General features: G+C 35.2%; 1 protein-coding gene across 50 annotated transcripts in view; it reads left to right on the forward strand.

Moving 5' to 3' along the window:
• The window catches only part of PTPRD (protein tyrosine phosphatase receptor type D), a 1,187,501-nt gene extending 1,161,880 nt beyond the window's left edge, over positions 1-25,621 (forward strand). For all 50 annotated transcript variants that reach the window (XM_042012906.1, XM_042012907.1, XM_042012909.1 and 47 more), the window contains 7 exons: positions 7,326-7,611; positions 8,013-8,191; positions 9,437-9,563; positions 10,548-10,673; positions 15,039-15,193; positions 19,199-19,334; positions 21,645-25,621. In XM_042012906.1, the coding sequence (XP_041868840.1) occupies positions 7,326-7,611; positions 8,013-8,191; positions 9,437-9,563; positions 10,548-10,673; positions 15,039-15,193; positions 19,199-19,334; positions 21,645-21,713 (1,078 nt within the window). In that variant the 3' untranslated portion in view covers positions 21,714-25,621. The remainder of the gene's footprint in view (positions 1-7,325; positions 7,612-8,012; positions 8,192-9,436; positions 9,564-10,547; positions 10,674-15,038; positions 15,194-19,198; positions 19,335-21,644) is intronic.
• Positions 25,622-27,049: the final 1,428 nt, after the last annotated feature.

The following is a 27,049-nucleotide window of genomic DNA, read 5'->3' on the forward strand; positions in this document are numbered from 1 at the left end:
TATATATATATATATATATATATATATATATATATATATATATATATTTATAAGAGGTAAGGCAGTAAAAATAGTTGCCTGATTATGCCACATTTCCTTCTAATTTGTGCAGTGGACATACTGAGGCCTGACTTTGATTTGGCCGACAAAGGGTTTCAGTTGAGCAGGTCTGCTGAAGACTGATGACTTTTCACCCAGCAACATAACCTGCCTCTCATTAAAATGTAATAATTGTCTGTAAGATTTTTTTAACAAAGGCAATGCCTTTTCCATGTGTTATCTCAAATTAAAAATATGTTGGTGCTGATAATTATTTCCATATATATATTATCATGTCCTACAAGGCCTGTAATTTCCTTTGACCTAAGATGCAGTTTGATACATTATTTGATCAGCACTCTTAGTGAGTCATTTTATCCATATGTATTTAGTTAATTGGTTATTTTTCTCCCCACCCATGTTTATATATAATATACTCTACAAAGGAAAAGGAAATCTGACTGCTTGCAGCTGAGTCTAGTAAAAGAGCAATTAGGTTCTATCAGAGCCAGCAGCTGTCCGTAATGAATTCTGAATTAAAATTATGAGTGAAGAAAAGAATCCAGCCATCTGCAGGAAATGTGAAAATATTTTTATAACCCAATAGCTGAATTCTGGAAAGGGGTATCTCTGAGATTTCCCAGCTGTACCTACATTAAATTCTGGAATATCCATAGACACGGAGTATACTGGAACACATTGCATCAACTTGGCTACCCGGCGTGTTTGGCTAACTTTGAACAGGCTGTATTTTTATCTAAAGTAATCATCATGAGAGTCTCTTTAGATCCTCTCCCCATGTCTCTAGAAGTAAAATGCAGCTTTAAAAATAGTCCCGTTATCTTTTCATGGAGGCTTTCCAATCAGTATTCTGCCCTGAATATTAATCTTTCTTCATTTTTCCTACTTTTATAGACTTATTCAGGGTCTCATCACTTACTATCAGATTTTATCAGTGAATGCTGTTCCAAGTGAATTCTGCATTGTGATGTCTATTTTTTCTCACCTGAATTTCAAAAATAATTTTTAATGTCACAATAATATCCAAGCTCATTTTACATGTATCTTGAAACTTCTACACTAAAATTCCCATTATTTTCATTATAACTTGTCCACAATTTTTGCTCTTAAGTTCAAAATCCTGAAAAAAAGGGAAGAGATTAGTGTCTAACCTCTAAATGACAAGTCATGATTAAGAAATGTGAAATGATTCGTGGTATTAACCTTTCACAACCTGATTGTCTATGTTACAGAGAATTCATGTTGGTATAAAGATTGCAGAGGTTAAGAAACATTGTAACGAGTACCAGTAACCAAGGTCTTCAGTGGTCAGTGGAGTATTGTCAGATATTAAAAAAAGGTATTTATTTTATTCACCACTTGGTCTAAAAAAACAGGGCTAGCCTTCATATGAGCTCATCAGAGAAGCCTCAGGGGTTTTTTTCACTCAATTTTCTACTGTGTAGCATCTCACTGCATTAATACTGTATTGCAACCCTTTCAGTTTAAACTAAATCTAGAGGTGGCAACTTCATGTTTGTCTCATCCTCTGAGTTTATTTTCTAGGTATATCAGTTTTCAACTGAAAAGGAAGAGACATTCTGAGATGGAGATCCAAAAAAATAGGCCTACTACCAAAGTCGTATCAGCTTCAAGGTTCAGGAGTAATTTACTGGTTATTTCCAAGTTTTCAGAGTAGGGAAGGGGGAGCAAGGGAGTGAGAAAAGATAAAAAAAAAGATTTGTGGACAGATTCATGTAGGGCTTTGAACTGTGATTGGTACTGAAAAAAAAAAAATCTGATGTGGACTGAGGAGTCCTAGTGATATGTTTTCCTTTTACTTTGTACTTGCCAGATGAAGTCCTGTGTCTGGATGACAACCTCAGCCTTCATTACTGCTCCGTCAGTCTAAAACCCAAACAGAAAAAATCCCAAGGGCAGCTGCTGTTGGCCACAGTAGGAATAGGAATGCAAACACCTAGAATCAGGGAAGGGTCCAGAGGACTCTGAACCTTGGAATCAGAATCTTAGTGGCTAGCAAGTACTTTCAAGGTCTTCCAGTTTTCCAGTACTACAGAACACATTTCTTCCCACATTCTTTAATTCATTATCAGATAGCATCAGTTCACCTTCTGTTACTCTCACTGATAGGCTAATAGCTCTTCTCTATGAAAATGTAATCCAAGCACAGAAGGAAATATTCAAAAGTATGAAGCAACTTCTCAAAACGTTCCACCCTGAGAATGCAAAGCAGGTTGAACTGCAAAGAAAGCAAAAAACAGTTGTTAGCAGCAAGCAGCATAATTTCTGTTCAGTGACTTCTCTGTTGTGCTGTAATGTTCACTTTTATTTATTGACTATATGATGGCAGTGTACTTCCTCTGCTAAATTACCCAGAAGTATCATTTTCTGTATCTACAGCTGTTCAGGCATAGATCTATCTTTAATTGAAGGTAACAAGTCATAGTAAGATGTGTTTTTAAAGTTAACCTTAAAATACTTTCTTTTTCTAAACTCTATTTCAGTAAATTTTAGATCATTCTTTCTTTGGTGGAATGCATGATGTCAAGAAGGCTTTGTGAATGCATTGTACAGTACAAAAAATGTAAAGTATACACTGAAACTCAACAAATATCACAGGGAAGATGTATTTAGGATAGTTACTCTTTGATGATAAATACAGAATTCAGTACATTGCATATATAAGATTGTATTTAGAGAGTAGGAAAATAATATCTGAGAACTGAATTAATTTTGAAATAAAAAATCATAGTAAATCCTTTTACACAGATAAAATAGTACAGAGTAATAAGTTTATTTTAATTTCTTTTTGTTATATGTCTGAGTAATTGAAGAAATCAGACAACATAGTGATTAAGTAAGGTGCATATGTAAAAGTCCTCTATGAAAAGCAGGATTATGGCATGTATGGTTATATAGAATCAACAACCATTTCTGAAGGGAAACCATGATAAGAAAAATAAGTGGTATGAAATAAGGTCAATGAACTTTTCAGTTATGTATAATTTCTGCTATTCCATCTCACAAGCAGAACAATAAGAGATTTTTTTTCACCAACAATTCATGATTTCAGGAAAGAAGCAGGTAGAATAGTTGTGATAATTTGTCCCTTTTAAGAAAGAAGAAGCAAGTTATCAAAATTAATGGTGTGCCTTTTCAGTGGTAGAGTTCCTAAAGGTGTCAGGTACCTGAAGGCTGAATTGTTGATTCAAAAGAAGAATCTTATTTTTCAGAGTCTCTATCCAAATTCCAGCGAAATCTAATAAAAGGATTTCTGTAGGGGAAGTTGTGTCTGTAACATCTTGGTTAATACCCCTTAATTGATCCTTTCCTCTCTGAATTTCTTTTTGTGATACATGGTATTCTGTAACAACGTGTTTCACAATTTAATTATGTACTACTTTAAAAATTAATTCCTGTTTGTTTTAAATTCTCATCATTTCATTTCACAATCCTGATTCTTCTTTGGCAAGTAAAGAACGAATAGTCATTTTCTTTTCATCTCCTCTATGTAACATTAATTTATTCCTGTGTGAGGATTTGTTGTAATGGAATGTCATTGTTTGAAGGTTTGTTGAACATTACTAATGCTACATTTTTAGCCTGCATGGAAAACTCAGCTTTTAAAATTATTTTAATGAACAATTATTCCCTGTACATGGGATTTGTTAAGAGAAATTTTTGGGAGTTTTGATTCTGTGTGTTTTAATGCTTGAGAGTTTGTTTGTTTGTGTTCAAATTACAATCTCGTAAGACAGCTTCTTGTCCTTGATCTCTCCAGAGCTGTACTTGGGATTAGATGGAGAACAAATTTACTTCCTGAACATTATTACAAAAAAATATGGGCTTAAATCTGGGGCAGTTATATTTGAAGAATTTATGGTAATACTAGAATTCTGAGAATGTACAGACTGAAAGGAAAAAATCTTACTAAAGCTCCATAAAGGAAGAAAGATATAAGGCTGGCTTGTGGGTTGTGACCGTCCCATGCTTTTGTCCACTACCTATGAAAACTAGGGAGAGTTCTAGACTGAGCTTTATCTGCTTGTAGTGGAATACTCTGTTGTCTGATTTTTTTTGTTCCGTGTTCTTTTTCAGACATTTTATGTGGCTTCAGTGATAAATATGGTTGCCTCCATGCATAGCCTAGGGATGAACAAAATTCAGTCAGTAAAGTCTTCCATTTGGTAAAGCACTGCACCTAAGAAAGTGCTGTATACCATCCTTGTTGTCTGGTATCCAACCATAGCCACACTTGCAGATAAATTCTCAAAGGTCTCTTATAAGATGGTACATAATTCTTGAAGCAGTCCAGTATCTCTTCTAAAACAAAATTTCAATTTATGTCTTTGCACAAGGTCTTTATGTTATTTTGATCAGAGGTTTCTTTTCAAAAGGATGTTCAGTGGTTTCATAAGGGGCTTTTTTTTGCTGCTTCCTGGACAGAGGGGTGATTTTCTACTCTGTTCTAATTTCCTAACGGCAAAGTGGGAAAATAATCTAAATATTGCTCTTGTCAGAGCTACCACAGAATTTCTGTGGGATTGGAGTCTAATTAATCATATGAAGTTCCTCAATGAAATCCAGACCTTTTTATATATTTCCCATATCACAAGCAATTTCATGTACTTTCAGTTCACAAATGCAAGCTTCATTCAATCTGAAACAGTAATATTCAATAAAATTTTCCCCTGATATGAGTCAAAAATGTCCTACATGATTTTTGGTCCGTATTTTACTATCTTTGCTTCCAATTAAATGATCTGTGAATACTGGTAATTACACTGCCTTCCTTTGCCAAATCACTGAAGTATCAATAAAGGGTCATCATTTAAACAGCTACAAATTAATCACAAAAGCCAACCTTTAGCACATCCATACAGTGATTTGAATTCAGAATGTCCCCCTTATGCCTCTTCATTTTCCTTTTTTGAATTGTAGCTATTGTAGCTGTATGGCATCGCAGGACATTAAACATGTTTCAGCTCATGGGACTGAGTCAGTCATGTTTTTAGAAATTGAAAACAAACGTTATAATACTGTAAATGATAATATTTGAAGCAGCAGCAGTTTCCTAGGGGGCATGTCTATTTAATAGATATCTTAGGTTTTCAGCTTGAAAGTGTAATAGCATCTTTCACTAGCTGAAATAATTTTTTTAAAAATTCTAAGTTTGACAGTAACACCAGAAGATGCAAAACAAAAGGGCAAGAAAGGCAATAACAAGCTTAGAAATAATTTGTGAAATTATTCTTATTAGGTGAATTAGCATGGTTACCAGACAAAATACAGGGAATTTTTTTTAATATTTCAGTGTCTTATTAGTGAGGATTCAAAATGTATGGCTTCCCAGCAGTGTATCATACCATATTAAGAGGCTGTGTGATAGTAGAAGAGAAAGAGAAATGGGATAAAGAATTAGGATAGGATAGTTTCTTCTTTTATATAATAAGCTATTGGAGTTTGGAGTTAGAAGGTATTGGGGGCAAAAGAGCATGTTTCAAAGAGGAATTAAGTTAAAATCTTCGTAACACTGGTTCCATTTTTTATGTGGAAAGTGAAGAGAGTAGTTTGGTAGACACACAGCTCATTTTTAATGGGCAGAATTAGAATGTACTGAACATCTTAAAGGAGTAAAATATCTTGCTGGATAAAATGATCCAGAGAGGATGTGTCAGGAGCCCAGTGAAGCCAAATGCCTCCATAAATGAAGTGTGTCAGTCCCTCCATCCTTACCATGAAATCAGTGTATAACGATGTGTTTGGATCTGATGGTATGATCTTCACAACTTCTGCATAAACCTATAGACTAGCACGTATCTTCTGTGCTAGAGTATGTTAATAACTATTCTTCTTTGAGTTTGCTCATGGAAAAAATAAATTTGTAAATTATAATAAAAGACATGAAAGGAGGAACTGAAAATCACTCATTCCAGCTGAAGGTGCAAGCTTTTAACTGTCTTCGGATTTTGCAGTTGTGGTCTGCAGATAGCAGTGAACTTTTTGATGTTTGATCTGAAAAATGGCATATCCAGTGCTGGAACAGCAATTCATTAATACATTATAGGGAAAAGAACCATATTCTAGGTTACTGAGAAAATCTTCACTGCAAAGCTTTCATATTTCTCACTTGGCTCACACTTGTTAAACTGATAAAAACTGAATGAGAAGAGTAATCATTGAAGGAATAGTTTAAAACTTGATATAAACCAATCTGACATACAAATGTGTGCTACTTCTGTTGATTTCATTGCCATTACAAGAACAAAAAATATAATTGTCCTCTAGAGGCTAGGTTATAATTATTTTTGTTTCTTTCTATTCAAAAAATTTCAGTTTGTGGGGTTCTTAACTATTCTTAACTTAGCTAATCTCAGTGTTTTGAGAGTTTATAAACTGTTGCTTACTATACTGTGTATTTAATTTCGTGTCACTAACTGAAAAAAGTTAAGCATTTAGAAGACCTGAAACTATCATTCATTGTTACAGGCATGATGTGATCCTGGACAGAAAAATGATGAACAAAACCATGTTACACTTTAGCTTTGTTTAGCTACATGTATCCAGATAGTTGAAACAAAACTTCATAAAGTTCAATCATACACATGGCTGCAAAAAGATGGTCTGATTTGATTCAGTACAGTTGGTGTCCAAACAGTTGGATTTTCCCCAGCCTACAGCTAGCACAGCTATCTAGTAATGGGTCTGCATTGCAAAGACTAACAGTATGTCCTAGCCAAGTGAAACAGCAGAGGACAGAACAAACTGTGTTAATAGAAGCCCCATCAGCAGAGTTGGGAGAGGGGTGGAAAGTTTACCGCCAAAGTATGATAGAAATATGTAAGACTCATTTTCTGTAAGATTATTGTTTTCCTATAAATTTACCTCTGTGAAGAGAAGAGCAGCAACAGCATGTTTAATGACTTAGAAATCATGCTACAAATAAAGCTTGAATTCTTAGAGGATTCATCATCTCCAGCAATTTCCATTTTTAAGAACATGTTGCAAGGTGTTTTATTTCTATTATAGTCAAACCTGAAAATGCAAGATTCAAAGATTTCATATAAAAGCATTCTGTGTTCTCAATTGCTTGTAATGAATGTTTAAGGAGTTTACTTATTTCAGGGCACCAACTTCTTTTATGTTCATGTTCAGAAACGTGCTGTTTAAATCAGCATTACAAAACTTTGAAACTTGAACGACATAAAAGTAAGCACAGTGAATGAAACAGTCCATGTTTTCTCTCCCGTGTTCATTTCTTTTAGTGCTGGAGTCGGCAGGACTGGCTGTTTCATTGTGATAGATGCCATGTTAGAGAGAATAAAGCATGAAAAGACTGTAGATATTTATGGCCACGTAACTCTAATGAGAGCACAGAGGAATTACATGGTTCAAACTGAGGACCAATACATCTTTATCCATGATGCACTGCTGGAAGCAGTGACATGTGGAAATACCGAAGTGCCAGCCAGAAACCTGTATGCATATATCCAGAAGCTGACACAGATAGAAACAGGAGAGAATGTCACAGGAATGGAACTGGAATTTAAGGTACTGGGATTTTATGTTGTGGGTAACCAAAACCAAATGGTGTAACACTAAAGCTGCTCTGTTCTCCATCAGTTGTTTCCAATAATCAGAAGATAAGAGACACCATTAGACTACATATTTAAATTAGGAAGATAGCTCTTTCTAAAAAAGATAATTTTAAGATAAAAAAGATAAGTTTAATACTGGAATTTGTCCAAATGCACTAACAGAGCAGACATTGTACTTGTAAAAGGTGTTAAAAGAAGCTTTACAAATATTTGGATAATGCAATAGAATATGGAAAAGTAAGCATCTGGAATTGAAATTATTCATTAATGGATACTGACCAGAGATTATAAAACCTGATAGTGTCATTTGTTTTTGTTATACCTGGCCTTAATTATTTTAATTTTTTTCTACAGCGTCTTGCTAGCTCTAAGGCTCACACTTCAAGATTCATCAGTGCCAATCTTCCATGTAATAAATTCAAAAATCGCCTTGTCAATATTATGCCATATGAGTCCACAAGGGTATGCTTGCAGCCTATCCGAGGAGTCGAAGGCTCTGATTATATTAATGCCAGTTTCATTGATGGATACAGGTACAAACAGTGATGTGTTCTTATCTGTACTGCTTTAAAAGTTTACAAAATTGTTTATGTAATTACATTGAAAATAACAAAGCTTATTATTGAAATCTGGTATCTGTTATCTGTTCAGGGCATGTTTGGGTGGTTTTTTAAATTTTAATAAAGGGTTTATATTTTTTCACCATGTAATATAGAAAAATTTTGCAAATTACATGGAATCTTAAACATTATATTTTTACCTGTCTTTAAACCACTGAGAGCTCTCAGTATGCTTTACATGCTGAAAGTTAATGAGATTTTAAGCATGCTCATGATCTGGATCCCTATTTCTTCACAGTTCTTCTGCTTAAAAGGATATCTAGAAATAAGATACAGGAGATATACTCTGTGTGTCAAGGTGATAATCTGTGATCTTGGAGCACTGACTAAGACTTGACCTAACCACCAAAAGCCTTTTGTATGTAAGGCTTTACATACAAAAAAGCCCACCAGCTTCTTCATGACAACATGGAGCAATATGCCCTCAGCTGACTTAAGCAGCTGGTTGAAAAAGGCATGACAGGGAAATGAGATAGTTTGCCTAACTCAGTTCAGGTGTGCCTGGGTATCCATATCCCAGGGATAATTTTATGAGCCTCCACTCATAACTGAAAATAAACTTCATCTCCACTATCACCCACAAAGGTGTTTCTGTTGCTTGAAAGAAGCAACAATACAAACTGGTCATCATCTTATAAAGCTGCTCATCCAGTTTTTTAACAGTTTGGTGGCAGCTTCCACTAGCAGGATATTAGGGCCTGGAAATACATATTCCGTTCCCAAATTTTCTTCCTGACTTACTTTTGCTGGAGGCATCAGACTGTTGAAGAGAAGTTAATAAAGAAACTGCTTGATGCTATAATTCCTAAACTTAATAGATTGTTAGACAGTTATTTCTATAAAATGAACCAGCACAACTAAGTGTTTCTTAAGTGCTTTTTACAGCACACAAAATTGAGCAATTAGAGTTGCATTAAAATTTAAATAATAATGATAAAATCATACATCATAATATTAACAGAGTAATTTTCCTCTCAAAGTTCTAAAAATAAAAAGCCATAGTTTGATTAAACAATCGTAATAAGATTTTAATGTGCTCATTATTAATAGTATGTACATTTTCCCTCTAGACAATGTTTACATATAAACAGAGAATATGAGAATCAAGTCACTTTTTGATTAAAGTATTACTCTTAATTTACTTTTTTTTTTATGTAGACAACAAAAAGCTTACATAGCTACACAGGGTCCTTTAGCAGAAACAACTGAAGACTTTTGGAGAATGCTCTGGGAGCATAATTCTACAATTGTGGTCATGCTCACTAAGCTACGAGAAATGGGCAGAGTAAGTACTGCTCTAATATTCCTTTACTAAAATGTTGGTTACAGCAGCTCTTTATATTAAAATATTTCATGGTTAGGAATATCTAAAGATGAGAATTTTGGTTCCTTCTTCTGCTGAAATAGGAGTGGCCTTCCTGGCCATTAGGTATAAATTTTTTCAATCTGTTATTGTGTTGCAATAGACAAACTAGACATGGCATGTTTTTGTGGGGCACGCTGAGATTCAGCAAGTGGGTTTGCATGCTGATGTTCAAAGTATGCGGAGGGAGCACTGCTGTCTATTGAAAAAGAAAGATCTCTTACTTGGAAACTTGACTTTTGCAGCATCTCCTTGTAAAAATGTTAAAAGAAAGTGTGGCATTTTCAAGATCTGAATGTCTTCTATGTGTTCTGTCCTGCATATGAAAGTTTCAGCCCCCAGTTTACAGTTCTAAACTCATTTCATTGATACTCTGTCTACTGGAAAGAATGAAGCAGTCTGCTATCTGGACAGGATTACGTCAAGAGAAAGCTGGCATCTGATAAGTGAAATCTGAGTTAGGGCAGGTGTCTGAGAGAATAGAGATTGTTCAGGACATGGCTAGTGGATGCAGAGATAGAATCGTGACTGAGGCTGAGGGGACTTGCTCCAACAAGCAAAAGAGAAGAAAACTGAAGATAGCATCAGGATTTAAATTGAGATAAAAACTCACCATTGAAAATTAGGCTAGGGATAGCTCTTGTCACTGATAGATAATAAAACTGAGCAGAAGTATAAGTAAGCTCCGATATACAGCAACCAATGAGAAACCCTTGGCAATGCAGTGTTAAAGGTAATTTTTTACTCTCTGAGTTTAATGTTTATACCGACACAAGCAGCTCATGTTCTTGTCACTACTGGCACTTTCCATGAATATCACACTTAGCTGAGTAAAAAAGGATTTATACCCATTTATGGTAGTGCTCTCAAGTAACAGGAAATGTATTGTATTTTGTTATTTTGTAGGAAAAATGCCACCAGTACTGGCCTGCGGAGCGCTCAGCCAGATACCAGTATTTTGTGGTAGATCCAATGGCAGAGTACAACATGCCACAGTATATTCTGAGGGAATTCAAGGTTACAGATGCAAGGGTAAGTCAACATAGCATTACACTTGTTCTCATAAGTTTAAAAGAAAATGTCTATGTCTTTCTTTTTCTATGTTTGGGGTTTCTGAAATTTTTATTGTTATTAAGAAAACCCTACAGATATGCTTTCTACAAGCAATAATAAAAAAGCAGATGAAGTTATTTTTAAATAAGTGGCATCTTTCTGTAAGAACAATGTACTTCATTCAGATCTAGCATCTGGGAAGCACAGTTTTATAGTTCTGAACTATTTGTGCCAAAATACATTAGATTATTTGAGGACCATTTTCCTCTTTTTTCTCATTTTTCCCTTGATCAATATTGGGTACAATTTTTGCCACTTAGAGTGTTGTTTTGCACCACCCTTGAGGCTGAGTGATTGTGAAGGTTAATACATTGAGATTTTAAAACTGCAGAGCAAATGGCATTCATAAGAAAAGCTGGACAAGCTTTGCACATTATAATTTGATTTTTCATATAGCATATTTTCAGCTCTCTAGTATATCTGCAGAGTAGATACATGCAGCTGTGACCTTAGCATCCTCATTTTCATACTGCATTTCTTATCTGAATTCCCAAGTCCAAAACTGAGCACTCATATAAGATTAAACATATATAAACTTTTAATATATATTTGGCATTTCTCAGACTTGATTTCTAGCACTTCAGTCGGCATGGCAGGAAGACATTCTGTTAGCGCCTGTTTCTGTAGGCACTGTGGAATAATACTTGTTCAAGCAAAATAGCAGGATGTACTGTCCAGGGATAACATGAGTGGCTGCTCAGAATTGCCTGTCAGCATCCAAAATATTAGACTTCCTCATAGTTAGCGAGACTACTGCTTTTAACGTGAACTTCAATTAAAATTGGACGGTATTGTTACTATCAAGTCAGCATATGGACCTTTTGTTTGGCAAATGAGATTTAGGTGTAGGGTTTTGTAAAGAAACTGTAGATATATTGGGTCTGATTTTCATTCTATTTGAAATGTAGTATCATATGACTCATCGCTTCTCTAACCTATTTGTGCTTAAGAAAAGTGGAGAGCAGGCTCCTAGCATCAGTCTTTAAACACACTTGTAAGCAGAGATAGTCAAAGCCAATTTCACTCCAAATATGCTTACAGTTTTAATTGATTTTCTATTAAAAATCTATCTCAAGTTGGAAGAGTTATTATATGACATAGTTTACAAAGCTCTGATCACAAAATTCCAGTTATAACAAAAAGCCATAGCTGTAATTGACGTGTCTCCAAACATCTTATATTCAAAAAAAATTCTTTCAAAATTTTATATTGAAATAGGATATTTAAGAAATTCTGCTTACCTACAGCTATCAAACCAGTAAAAAAGGGTCAAATAATTAAATTATTAAATTTTCCATAATTAATTTTATTTGACATGATATTAATAAACCTCTTTTAAAAAGCATCAATCACATTGACAGTCCTATTGTGACATTTGACTATCATGTATTGTTGCTTCTCAAATTTTGAAAATCTCTTTATCTTGGTGGTCCAAGTTTTGTTAAACTCATCAGTGAGCTGACAGCACCATCTTAAATTTTCTAGTTATGCTGGGAAACTATAACGCCTTCCAAATTTACTGGAGGAAGTGGGAAATACGTACCAAAGTGTACATTATAGTTTTCCTCTAGTTAGGCTTTTGTGGCTGTCACACCCAGTAATTGACATAGTTTGACTAAATTGTTGCATTCAAAGAAGAGTAAATGCTGGAGTGATGGCAAACATCCTCTCTTGCTCTCATCTCCAAATCCATCTATACTGTTACAATACCATCCATGCTCTGCCAGAGCCAAGATGCCGAGTTATTCCACAGGGACAAAAAATGAGGCATTGTATCTTTTTAGGTGCCAGCAGCAAGTGTCTGGTGTGGAACTCTCTGTTATTTCTGAAACTGAACTGTGAGTTGTTGTACAGTGAAATTGACCTCTCTAACTGTTCCAAGTTATTGCTTCTGACTACTTTGTTCTCACTTTCTCTGGAAACTCAAGAGGTCAATATGTTGGGCCAGTCTTATTTAAGGCTAAACTATTAGTGATGGCTGTAAGAGAGTATTATAAATTCTACAGCCTAATCAAAAGACAGTTGAATATCCCCTGTGAGAAGGAAGAAGAAATCCAAACGGTCAGCCAATATATAGGATGATACCTTAAAAGCCCTCTGTGCCACATAGGGATCTGAAAGCACTTATTTTGATAACTAACTGTGCAAACTGTCACAGTATTTGAAAGTAAAGATTTTAATAAAATTTGGCATTTGTATCTGGACTGCTGTTGGCAAGAATCTCATTAAAAGAAATCAGCACTGTTTATAATGTCAGTAGCAGAGGGAACTGTAAGAAATTGCCGATCAGTTCCCAGTATGCTCTAATGCTAGTCTAACATAGACTAAGGAACTTTACTCCTCTGCTCATTAGATAATATTAAATAAGAGAGGTTATTGTCATTTCACAGTTGCATTGGAATACTGCATTACTGAAGTCATGAAACATACTAATACAGTTGTATACATATACACACAGAAAATGTGTGATCTTTCCAATGACAGACCACACATGTAAAGTAGTGTCTTTCTTACTTTTTCTACCTGGAAAAGTTACTGTTATTTTAGTGTAAGTCCTATCAAGGTCAGAAATTGCTGAAGAGTTTCCATCTTCTTAGGAACATGTTGAAAGTCAGATTTCAGGTTTTCTTTCTTTACTTTAGGAGAATGGAAGGTTATTTTGAGGGAAATCAACCTATACTTGTGTCTTCTTGATGAATTTATATCATTTGCCTAAGGCTATCTGGAGGATGCAATTTCATTATGTCTTCTTGGGGGGAAATGAGATTACAGAGACTATTATCAGAGATGTTTGTATTAACAAAATACCATTTTGAAAGGAAACATTTAGTTTTTTGTGTTGATGCCCATAAGAAATCAAATTGGGTGAGTATTTTCAAACATTACATATTTGTTTGTGGCAAAAAGCATTTCACAGATACAGACTACTAAATTGTCACAGTGGTCTAGTGGAAGAAGACAGTATGTGTGTCCTCTCAAAGTAGTTGCTGGTACACATACAGTTTTTTCTGTTCTCCTTACTCATCTGAGATACGGGAGGCAAAACCCCACAAAACCAGAGGAAATATAAAAGCAAAGCATTGGGGTATCCTTTGGTTATATTTAAAATCACTTCTGTATCATTTCAAAGGTCTGTAACAGCTGAGCGCTTGTGGTAGAAGGATAAAGAGAGAAAGATTGTTCTTGCCTCCAAGCGTAACTTGCTGCTTTTTGAGGGGAATCTCCAGTAATGATTTGAATTTTTCATGAGTTTTACTTAGAACAAATTTCAATTTTTCATGAGTTTCACTTAATAGAAGACCCTTTTGAAGACATGGCAGGGCGGGTGCTTAGAAAACATGATGTCTAGAGGCACCAGTTAACATCAGTAGCTCACATTGCCATGATTTTGAACATTTCAGCTGTGCAGATTGACAGTGTCAAAATCATCAAGCACAATGTTTGAAAATGCAGAACAAATTTGCTTTATCTGTTTGTATTGCATTTTTTATGTGTTCTGACTTTTTACACATTAAATAGGCATATAACAGAAGTTGTCATTTAGTAATTACAGTGGCTTCATTATAAAAATAACTATGATGCAGTATTCTGCACTTTAAAGAAATGCTGTTAGTATTCCTAACCACAGGGATTGAAGAGCTTTAGATGGCTTGTTTTGAGAAAGGAGGCCCATCCTCTCAATTTCAACTAACTCCAAGATGTTAGTGAATTAAATGAACCATTATTGAAGGGAAATACGTTAAACAACTGGCTTGTTGATCCATCTTCTTCCAGGAAAAATGTTCACCTCATAGAAAACAGCTTACTATTAAAGATAGCATCTGCAAGGAGGGCAATGAGTAAACAAGTCTTATCAGTAAGGATATTCCTGCCGTGAAGTGGATGAGCATATCTCAGAAATGAAAAGTCAGATTAGATGACCTTATTCTACCTGATCTGTATATAAAGGACTTTGTAGTCCACAGGATTCAAAACATAACATACCAAAAAAGTCATATACCCTGGGCCTCAGACACCCTTTTCACACCGTCAGAATGCCAGACAGCTCTCCTATGCAGTGTGGAAGAGAATCCATGCAATATTGTTAATGAAACGACACTTCCAGGCCAATGCAAAAGCTTCAGCCAGTACTGCAGTTAAAAGAATTTTCATATATGTGTTCTTAGCCATTCTCAGCTCCTCTCAAAATCCTTACTTTGTGATTGTCTTTATGATTATTGGCTGACCGACTTTAAGCCACAGCAACATGCTTTTGTGATACATCATTTGTGTCTTTTGTTAAAGGATGGTCAGTCCCGAACAGTGAGGCAGTTCCAGTTCACTGACTGGCCAGAACAAGGAGTGCCAAAGTCTGGAGAAGGATTTATTGACTTCATAGGCCAAGTGCATAAAACAAAAGAGCAATTTGGTCAGGATGGACCAATTTCTGTTCATTGCAGGTAAGTAAACAAAGCTTAAAAACTAATTATATGCAGATTTGGTTTTTTTCTAAAGCTGATTGCTGATTGTGGCAAAGGTGTATATTTAAACATTTCAGAAGTGAACTTCAGAAAATGTAATCAAATAGAAGATCTAAAAAGGAACACAATTGCTTTATGAAGTGGAAACTGTTCTGTAATACTCCATTTATACAGAAGCAGTTCTTCAGAAATATCTGGAAACACATGACTTTTTCTTTACTTTTAAATGTCTCTAATGCAGCATAAAAGCAAACTGGTCAATGCTGCACACAGAAGGAATAGGAAGACCCTTATAACAGGCTGCTACATCTGATATTTTTTCCACTAGAAATTAAAAGTGAGGCTGTTACTTTGGTGGCAATTATTAGTTGCCAACAAGCTAGTTGCACCTCAGTGGCACATTAGTAGCAATCAAGATGAGACCAAAAAAAAAGTAGGTATCTCAAGAAAGGGAATGGAATAGAAAGTGGTGTTTAGAAATTTTGCTTGTCAAAGAAATCATTGAGGTTTGAGTTGATGAGTTCTAACTTCAGAACTCAGTGCTCATTTTTCTGATGGGTACCCTAAATTCCTTTGCAATTGATATGCAGATGAAAACAGCTTGCATGGTGGATAGGAATAATCCAGCATGGGCTTTTTAATATTCTTGTGTTTTTTATTTATTTTCTCTACAATATTCTAGTCTATAGCAGATGGCCAAAAATAATATCTTTATCTTTTTTTTCTCTTATTTAATAAATTGTTTTCTATAAATTCCATTAGGATTTTAGAGACTCATTTTTGTAATATGATTTTTTTTGGTAGATTAAATATTATTATTATTTATTGTAACAGAGATGCAAAATACTGGCACAAGATGCAAGTCCTTACTGTAAGCCAAGTAGTGCCTCAATACTAGCATGAAGACAAATGAATGAGTTTACTAGAGCCTAGTAAGCAGAGAGAAATTCTCATCTTTCCAAAGTGAGGAGTAAACAGAATTTGAGTTCTTTATTATCCCCTAATCTGAAAGACTGACAAATAAATGTATTGGAATACTTGAATCCTACTTTTTTTTGTGTGCCTAAAAATTTTTATGGCCTGCTGAGGAGAATAGCATTGCAGAGCAGTGGTTGGGATTCATTTCACAAGGGAAAATGAAGGACAATCCTGATAAGAATAAGCCTTATTCTTCAACATTAATGAGTTTTGAGAGGACAGGAGTAATAAGCAATATTTATGCCTTTATGCAGATAAGAAAGCAAAGTGATATTATTCTTCTAAGTTCTTTGTACCATGCAGACATGTCCACTTGTGACTACAGTGAATACTGCTTACAGTGCATTGTATATCCCTCCCAAATGGATGTGATCTTTCGTGGTAAAATTATGGATTTCTACCATTGACTTTGCTAGAAACAAAGTTAATTTCAGTGTAACTAATCATGGCTTGGTTTTAAAATGTCTTTATTATTATTGTAATAACAATTCAGGGACTGGTAATGCTAATCATCATTGTCAGCATTAGTCAACTTACATGAATAGGAAGCGTCCCTAGCAAATTAGTAAGTTTGTTTGTTTCTTTCAGGAAGCACAAGATCCTGGATACCTGCACTTTCCTAGTCTCTGAGGAATTACTGAAATAATGCCTCCAGTTTGTACCATGATGAGTTGTACAGTGAATTAAAACTCCTCTAGCATTACTTCCTTTGGGTTTCCTTCACACTCTACACAATTTTGACAAGCTTGCTTTCTCTGTTACACACTAAAACCCTATGACCCACAATTTTAAATTTTCTCTTTCCCTAGCATTTTTACAAATAGGTCAGCGTGTTGAATTAAAAGATTTCTAACCTCATGAGGCAGATACTTAAAACTATTTAAGAGAGCAAAGGACTGTTCACCTTGAAGCAAAGTTTTCACTTCAACCAATATTAGATATTTATAGTCTTTTTATTCCAGCTTTTAGCTCAAGAGTGCAGAAGACCTTTCCCAGAATGCATTCAAGATGTATTTGTAGTGATAAACTCCTCTCTCTTGCAACAAATCAGTACTTCCTCATGGTTCATTAAAGCATCCTAACTTTAGTTTCTAGTTTAAATAATAAATCACTGTGAATCGTAAAGCATCATGAAGAAGTGCTTTACCTTCACTCTAGAAATCCCTAGCATTTTTGTGTAGGAATTATTACAGTGTTAAAAGTTTTCTTGCCACTCTAAGGGGAACAGGATCCATTTCCTACAGGCTTTTCTCAAGACATTGCATTTGATGACTAGTTAGGATTTGCAAGCATCGAAATATTTCCATATTAGTCTCTCTTCCTCATTAAGTAGTGTCTCCAGATACTGATTTCCTAAGTACACAAGACATCAAATAAATTTCTTCCTTTTGCTGGAGATTTCCGAGTTATTTTTTTAAACAAAGATTTGTCTAATGTATGAGGCCAGAAATTGTCTCACATATTTGGAAAATCATACTTGGCTTTTTTTTGTTTGGTTGGTTTTTTGTTTTTTGGGTTTTTTTTGTTTGTTTTAATCTTTAAATAGCAGAGCAGGAGCAGGAACAAGGAGAATGTAAAATGGTAATCTGCCTTCATTCTGCTGATCATTTTCTGGGCTACTTGGTTTAGATCACACTGTCATCAGCTCTGTAAAGTCCAAGCACATTCCAATGAGCAGGTTCCAGGATTTTTCAGGATATTTCTTAATTACTAGCTGTCTAATTTACCTCATCAGGTACCTTACTCTACAATTGCTTTAGATGTCCAGGACTGTTGTTATTCCATATAGGTAAATCATCACTGACAGCATGATATTCTGTCAAGTGGTGTGGCAGCTGTCCTTTGGCTTCAGCAATCTGAGGGCACCCAGCCTCTGCAAAATTGATAAATCCAATTGCATATGTCTAATAGCCCTAGAAGTGCACTGACCTAGACCAAACACTAAAATACCATCATACAGTTTGAGCATTCAATTTCCACACTAGTTTCATAAATTTGCTGGATCTCTGTCATAGTTCATATGAACATTCAGAGTTCTTCAGGTTTTCCCTGTTGTTCATGCTGTTCCATTTGCTTGTGTGGTGAATAGGTCTCATAAATACCTTCCCAAGGTTATCTGGCTGGGGAAAACCTTATGAAATTATTAGCATCAACAGTGAGACAGGGTGCTTAGTTTCCATCCATAGAAGTTCAGATTTAGAAAATCTTTTCTTCTGTGCAGTTACCTGTGTCTTTAGCCATGGATAATCCTTGTGAATAAGTGTTTGTTTAATTTTGAAAGCTGACAGCTATTGGTTCTATTGATTGCAAGAATTTCTACCACTTGTGGAGGGTTAAAGCTAATGGCAGAAACCCAGGACAGGACAGAGAGCAAACAAGCCATATATACTCAAAGAAGATATTTAAGACTAATGTAGACAACCATGGTAAATGTATATCAGCATTGGAAAGCAAAGATCCAGACTGCCAGACTTGAATAAGACTCGAGTTGAGATTTTTTGTATCCGTTATTTGAATTGAAGCATATATTAACAAGTTCAATATTAAATGAACATCCATACTCCTAACTCAAAATAGAAGGTAAAATAGCACAGTGAAGATGTACAAAACAGGGCATAGACATGACAAACTAAAGTAAAGCAAGCAGTAAAATGCATTTTGGCTTCATTTTCTCTTGTCAGTTCCAATGTATGTTATTGGCAACAAATATTAACATTTGCCTTCACCATGCACTGATTTTTGTATATCTGGATGAACAAACCAAGTCACTTTGCAAGGAAGACTGGAGAGTCAGGATGTATTCAGTAGCATGTAAAGTTTGCTTGAGCACAGTTATTCTTTTGAATGCAGTGTGGTATTTTTCTGGGGAATTTTGCTTAGTGAGCCTTTCCCCATATAGAAATTTGTACACATATGGTGTGTTGTAACCACAAATAATTTGTCAGCCAATTCTTTCAGCATTAACTGTCAATTAACATTTTATTTTCTCTTCATTCTCTTCAACAGCGCGGGTGTTGGAAGGACTGGAGTGTTCATAACCCTGAGCATTGTGTTAGAAAGAATGAGATATGAAGGTGTTGTAGACATCTTCCAGACTGTCAAAATGTTAAGGACACAGCGGCCAGCCATGGTACAGACAGAGGTGAGCAAAACAGTATCCATATGCCATGGGATGGAAAAGAAGCAGTACTTACACAAGCAAAAAAAATGCATGGATAGAGACTGTATAAAATGTGCTTACTTTTCTATCTGAAGTCACATATTGGCCCTGTGACTATAGTGTAAAATCTGCCATAAAGGTACTGCAAGGACTATTTCCTGTTACTGCAGTAGTTACTGTAGGATGAGGAAGAAAAAAATCGTTTTTCCTAAATTATGGTAGTTGAGAAAATCTGTTTGTAAAGCATCACCCATTTTTATTTGGTCCTTGTTTCCTGGCAGAAATGTGTGGTAACGAAGAAGCAGGCAAATTGTTTATGCAGGTGGATCCATTCCTTTTTTTTTTTCCCCTGGGAGCAAGGTCTTGATCATGTCTTCAGACTGCCACTGTATTATTTTCATGTTTTTCTTGACTTTGTGTCACCAAGCAAGTGGCTTTTTGGCCTGAAAATCATAATGGTAAATTCAGCATTCAGCATAACTATAGTGTAAATAACTTCTATGCTAGCAAGTGCGGCATAGAGAAATAAAGGGAGGGATAAATAGTATAAACCAGTTACCTGGGCCTGTGTGCTTGGAACTCTGTCATGTCGTAAAGAATGCTTAAATATTATCAGTTAATGTTGTGCTTAATTTTTACTTTAATTTCTGAGCAGACGACCTGAACAATGCCAGAACCAACAGGTTAGGAGAACCAAGAAAAAGGGCAAGAGAAGGGAAACTTTTTAGGTCACACATTTATTTAGTATAATTTGATTGACACTGGCCTTTAAATTACAGTCTGTGAAATTTAAAATGGCTCCCCAGAGTCTGCCATTTTCCACAAGAAAATTAAACTTGTTCAGTAGAAGCTGGGTAGTTTTACTTTTAAGAAGATAACTTCATAGAAACTTATATGAAAAATACAGATATTTATTTTTAATCTTGTCAGTTAGCCAAGTAAATCACTGTGACCAAACTGAAGAGTTAATTCCATTTCTTTTCCATTACCATCATTCTTCTGGATAAGCAAAATGAAAAATGACTGCTTTATGTCATTTTGGCTCCAAGAAATAACTACAGTATACTGAAAAACTATGCTGCTTTGAGCCTACCTGACAAATGCAGTTCAATTCTGCAATATATGCTCCCTCCCCCTGCTTTGACTTATTTCTGTATGCTACCCTTCATCCCCACAGCTGAAAGCAGAAGTGTTGTGTATGCATTTCTTCCAGTATTCTGTGGAAAACAAATCTCTCATTCACTGGTATAAACTGCCAAGAAATCTAATCCTTATTAAGCAAAGCACTTTCATGTGGACCACACATACACTTAAAGTTCAGGCATACGTGTAATGTATTCTGCCACTATTCTAACTATTCTGACTAACAGAAAAAAACTATTCGTGATCACACCACTTCAGTGAAGCAACTACCTGATTAGTTTCCTGGCCTCCAAAAGAGTTTTAATTGCGATCTTAGCAAGTGCAACCTCTGCAGTTACTACAGCACTATCAGATAAATAAACAGACATCCCTGAGCAATTTTTCTAATGTTTTTTGTTTTCTTTTTTACTTTTTACCATTTAAATCCTGAATTGCAGTTGGAAATAAGTACACAGATGTGCCGTTTTAGTGTAAGTGTGCAACATAACATAAATGTGCAAAAGGACTGCTTTATGGGGATGAGAGTAACACAAACTGACAAATGTTGGATTCATCAGAGGTATAAGCAAATTTCTCACCACACTAAACTTCTCTCTGCTTTCAGGTGTAGGTTGAAATGAAGTCTGTTTCATGTGAATAAGGTGCTTTAGTTCCATATTTCTCACTTAGGCCCTTTTCTTGCCACAGTGTAAGGTATCTTCACATTTTCATCAACACCTACAGCATTCCATATTAAGGCTATGATGGACTTTTTCACTCAGTGTATTAGCTGTGGCATTAATTATACATTTTGCTACTTATTTTCAAATACATGGGGGAAAAGCACTCAAGCGTGTTCCTATCAGAAGAAAGCTTTATGCTGATATTGTTTTAATCCAGCACAACAGACCGTCAGTAGGTGGGTATATGGTCTCTGCACAAAAACAAGCTGCATTCTGTGGAAAATGTTGTTGCTTTAAATGAGTGTCTGTCTTCATCTATGGTAGCTCAGAGTGGTTTTCTGTTGGTGTCAGCAAGTGAATATTGCTGAACTGCAGATGCCTTTGCAGTATCTTTGTTTGTAGCTACAGTATACTCACTATTATTTGAAAGAAACTAGAAACCAACCAACAAGCTGAATTTTTGATGCTTTTGTTTTTCTTTCTCTAGGATCAATACCAGTTCTGCTATCGAGCCGCACTGGAGTATCTGGGCAGCTTTGATCACTATGCAACATAAAAACCCATTGTGGATTTTTATTGCAGGCCCTTTAAGATCCAGAGAGCCGCTTCTGAGCCATACGATGTGCTTTAGAAGTACTTCTTAACTCTTAGCTAAGGAGCAATTATTGGGGATATATAAAATAAAAAATAATTTAAAAAAAAAATGAACAAAAATATTGGGGATATATAAAACAAAAAAAACAACAAAAAAAGAACCCCACCCAACAAGAAGTATTCCATGTGGACCAAGAATTCACAGTTTAATAACCTAACCATAATAAAAGAATCCTGACCACTGAGGCGTCTGAAGGATCTCATTTACAGATACCTCAAGGGTTCGACATTGGTTGAAGTTAAAGGGAAGAGGAAATTAATCAGAAAGAGTGATCATCTTATTCAGGATTACATGCTTTTGCAAAGAGGAGTTTTGAGAACTGCAGTTCAGTGCAAGATGTTTGTTGCAAGGTTGGGTTCTGGCTTCTCAAACAAAGCGGACTCTTCAACATCACCCTTTCCCATCATACTGCTCATCATAACACTTTAGGGAAAATGTGGGAATGTTTAAAAAGAAAGTCCTTGATTTAGTTTTTTAGTATTGTAAAGATACTGCTGACCTGTGCTTCATTTTTAACTGTGTAAACTTTTTCCTTTTTTTAACAAGAGTTTATCATTCAATGAAGTGAATTAAAGAAAAGGTTGCATAACTGTTAATATTTTTGTTTAAAAAATGTAGATTTTTTTTTTAAGCTGTAGAACTGTTATCTGTAATATTGTGCTGTAGAAATGTTAGATACTTTGAAAATTTGCACATTTTTGTGCAGTCCTACAGTACCACAGTCTTGTTAGTATTAATTTTGTAGTTTTATTTGGGTTTTTTTTCTTTAAGAAAATATTCATTGTAATCAGTTAAATCAAAATGGGGCTTTTTGGTTTCTTTTGGAATCAACAGGGAGGCGCAAAGTATAAAGATGCTGCTAGCACATACACACACGCGCACACATATGCACATGCACACTCACACTCTTCTCTCTTTTTATATATATATATGTATGTATTACTGTCTACCCTTTTCTGAATCTCTGTGTAGTTGCAGAGAATACAGATGGATAGATGACACACAGGCACATAAACATATCCATTCTTACATACCTGGATTTATCAAAGCATTGGGAAAGTTTTTCTGCATACTGCAATTATATCAAACTACTATTTGATCAGCTCTGCATTTTTAAGGTCCATAAACTTCTGTTTCAAAGGGAAGTGAGGAATGCACATCATTGATATTTAAACGCCATCTCTATCCCAAACAATATTTCTATCCACATTTCCACTTGAACACACACACATGCACACATACAGAGCACACACATGCACACACGCACACAGAGTATGTGATTTAGGCTTCAAGTGAAGTTCAATATTTGTAACACTATAGTGCAATAAGAAATCATATTATTAAATGTAGGAGGTGTGCATGGGGGAAAGGTCAGTGCATATCCCTTTAGGAGGGGAGAATGTTGTAATATACTAGGTATTAAGATGTTTTAAAATTGTATTCAATAGTATACTGTCTATAGTGTGCGCTATATAATTTACATTTATCGTATGTAACAGGGCAAAGCCAAACACACATTGCTCTGTGAAATCAAATGTTTTGTGGCATACAGCATTGTTTGGGGATGCTGGGGTTTATTTTAATTTTACATTTAGAGTGCCTTATATTTGATGCCTATTTTGAATAGTATTTCTTTAAGTTAGCCTTCATTTGTATTTAGTTTAGTTTGTTTATATCTCTGTTGTTCTTTTCAAACATTTTACTACATGTACCAGACAATTTTGAAAAATATGCATTTCCAGTTTCTAATCAAGTATGGATGGTAATAAATGATAACCCAAAACACATAGGTAGTCAAGGCCCTTTATCTTTCCATATTTCTAATAACAGACTAGCCCACAAATTGAAAATCTGTTTCTGGTTGGCTTTACAAACCCACTGTGTCACTGTTTATAGTGTTATCTGTCATTGAAGAGATGTAGCAGCACAGTAGCAGTAGTTGACATCAGCAGTGCTTATGATGCTTTTTTTTTTTTTTTCCCCCCTCAAATTTATTTTGGACCAAGTCCTGCTCATTCACTCATGTCAACAGATTGCTGAAGTCTAACCATTGCTTTCAGTGGGAAAGTTCATGTAAGGCTAGCGAGACTGAGCCCACATGACGTACTGGAGATTGACAGATTTTCTTCCAGGAAAAAGGAAAATTCTGTAAACAGCACAAACTACTTTTTGAGACTCTTTGTAGAATGCCATTTACATTGACCTTGGTCACCATGTGTTCTGCCACTGTCAGTACATCAGCATCAAAGGATGCTTTCTTTGGGGTTTCAAATAGGAGCATTGCTATGGCTTCTCAATATGGCCTCAACATTTTTTGTTCTTCCTCCAATTTTCCCATTCCTATAAGAAATGAGAATGAAAGACCAAACTCCAACAATTGTATTTGAGCACTTTTGTAATGAAACAAAAAAAAAAAACCCAAACCAAAAAAATCAAAACATAAATATAAATATATATATATGGAATAGAAGTATTATAGAAGGCTACCTCAGAATGAGATTCTGTAACTTACATCTGAACCAGAGAAGAATGTGCACTATGTTTCTTTCTCTTCTTCTTTCTTGAGTTATACTTTGAAATAATGATTGAAGTGCCAGGTTATGTAGTGTGGTCATGTTCTTCAACTCAAATATAGGAAATCAGAAATACAAAACAATGGAGTGTCATTTTGAAAACATAGACTAAGGAAGGTTCTTGCACACTGGATCCATACAAAGATCAGTGCATTTTCCCTAGCAGACTGTCTTGCAAGCTCCAAAGAAAATGAGGGAGTAAAAGAAATACAAAAAAGCAGAGCCAATTTGTGAGAAAAACTGTTGTACAACTAAATACTCCTTTTAGGTTTTTTTGTTTCTTAAGATAGCTCTTAGCATCATTGATGTGCATTCCACTTTCTGTATTCTTTTATATGCATTCTGCAGTCAATTTAAATTGTGAGCATCTTTGTCTACATACATCATACATTTCCAAGCTTAAAATTGGTTTCATCAGCATAACCAGTACGGTGCTATTATTTACGTTTGTATGTGTAGTTATGTCTAATTTTGTAATTAGTTGCAATGGGGGAAAAAAACCACAAAATATATAAAAATGATTTATACAGAAGTTTAATTTAGCTCTTTTTAAAAAAATTATTTGAGTGGTTAGATAGCGGAGAAGATGGCTGGGGGAAGGAGTGACCCTCTAAGGAGATTTGCACTTTCTATGTATACCTTTGTACTATGCACTGCCCTATTGATTCTACACCCAATAATGTTATAACTTGAACCCATCTGTAAGAAATTGCTTACAAAATCCACTTGTATGTATTTAAAAGACACAGAACATGTAAAAAGGAAAAAAAAAAAAGCACTGCTTTTTTTTTTCCTTTTATTCTTTCCCATTTTTCTTTATGTTTATTTTTCTATTTTTTTCTTTTTTTCTTTTTTTTTTTTTTTTCCCTTGGTGCCCTGATACTCCACAGATATCAGAAGGCTGCAGGTCTCATTATAACCATCCGTTATGTGGCTTTGCCATTCAAGCTTGGAGTGTCTTTACAAAGATAATAAAAACTTGTGTTCTTTGCTCTTGTTTTGGATGCATAGACTGAAAAACTTAAAAAAATTACCTTGTAAAATGGCTTGTTAAAAAAGATACAATTACCTCTAATTAGTAGTACGCGTAAATGTTTTACAGAATGAAAGGCGTGCTTTTTATTTTCTTACTTCGTTACATTGGTGGCAAAAGAAAGTCTGTATGAAAATCAGTTCTTTGCTGACACAAGTTCCATTTGTTACAGATGAATTCTAATAAAATGTCAGTGTTATGCAGCCCTGGTCTTCTTTCTTAAGCAGTGCTTTTGAAATCAAAACTTGTTTGGTCCCTCTTGGTGATAAAGGAGTTTAATTGGAACTACAAAACAGTCATTAATCTTCTTAACTAGCTGCTGGACAGTGGAAAATGCATTCTTAGGTTAGCAAATATATATCATCTTCAGCAGCAAGTTTTGAGCCAGAATAGGCAAACCCTTTGGCATAAATTCTCATAGCTTCATGAGCTTAGTTGAAATTACCACACTTTACATGCCTCTGGATTTCCCCTTTGTGCTTCAGAACTGTATCACTGCACTGAGAAAGTAGATTTCTGTCCATTCATAGGTGCAACTCAAAGAGGGCAAAATATCCACACATTTGAGGTGAATTGCGCATTTTTAATTCCTACAGATTTGGCAGGTTTTGGGGTAAATCCAAAGTCACTTGTGAAAATTCAGTTACTGAAATTGTGGCAAGCAGTCATGACTTTTGACTGCTTTCTGTTATGCACTGCATATGCAGTGAGTGCAAATGTGAGTCTGTGAGGCTACTATCCAAATACTGTGGTAAAGTTTTTAAACACACTAGAAAAGTTTTAGATTAATAAACACACCAGGTATATTGAGGCAAGCTACAAGGGGCATGGCATGGCAATCTACTTAAAGAAAACAAGTCTTGCTCTGTCTGCTTGTTCTGAAAGAAGGCAGGTTCTGTCTCCAAGGTTACTTTGTAAGGGAATACAGTCTATTAGCAATTAGTATTAAATACATGTTAATAAAGAATTCTCTGTGCTGGAAGGATGTGCAAGACATTAACATTAGGGTGATTTTTAAGAACCTGTATTGTTCTTGGCCTAATTTCCACTTTAAGATGATGATAATAGTGTAAATGTGAAGCCTTGGTATTCTTACAGAGGCCTATTAATGTTTTTCCACTGACTTCTGTGGATTTTACAATTACTGCATTGCAGGCTGCCTTTGACTTGAACCTTTTTTGCGTAGTCTGTGCAAGGTGGTTTAGAGCTGTGTTATGTAAGGGTTTCTTTAACTATCTGAGTGGCTTAAGATGGTATCCTTTAATGTCAGCATTGACTTCTTTGGATTTTCCTGTTCTGTGCGTCTAGCATGGACCATAATAAAGTGTGAAAATGAGTATTGACAAAAATACTTGGCTGTGTATGGCTTAATAACTTCTAAGTTAATGGGGTTTTAACAAAAGTAGTTCTAATTCACGATTAACACAGAAAAACGATGTCATGTACTTCAAGATCATTACTGTTCAAAAATTCTGTTGAGATGTGAAATTAACCCATCTCAAAGCAAAGCAGTAGCTACAGACTTTCAAAAAAAGTAACATTTACATCTTTTTCATATTATACAATCTCTTGGACCAAATTCCCAGATTCCCCAAATCTTTGGTATTCATTCATGCTAGTATCTCTCAAAA

The sequence above is a fragment of the Corvus kubaryi genome, unplaced genomic scaffold, assembly GCF_017639235.1.
Source record: "Corvus kubaryi isolate FWS band 111438036 unplaced genomic scaffold, C.kubaryi_AGA036_p1.0 split1-37296, whole genome shotgun sequence".
NCBI lineage: Eukaryota > Metazoa > Chordata > Aves > Passeriformes > Corvidae > Corvus > Corvus kubaryi.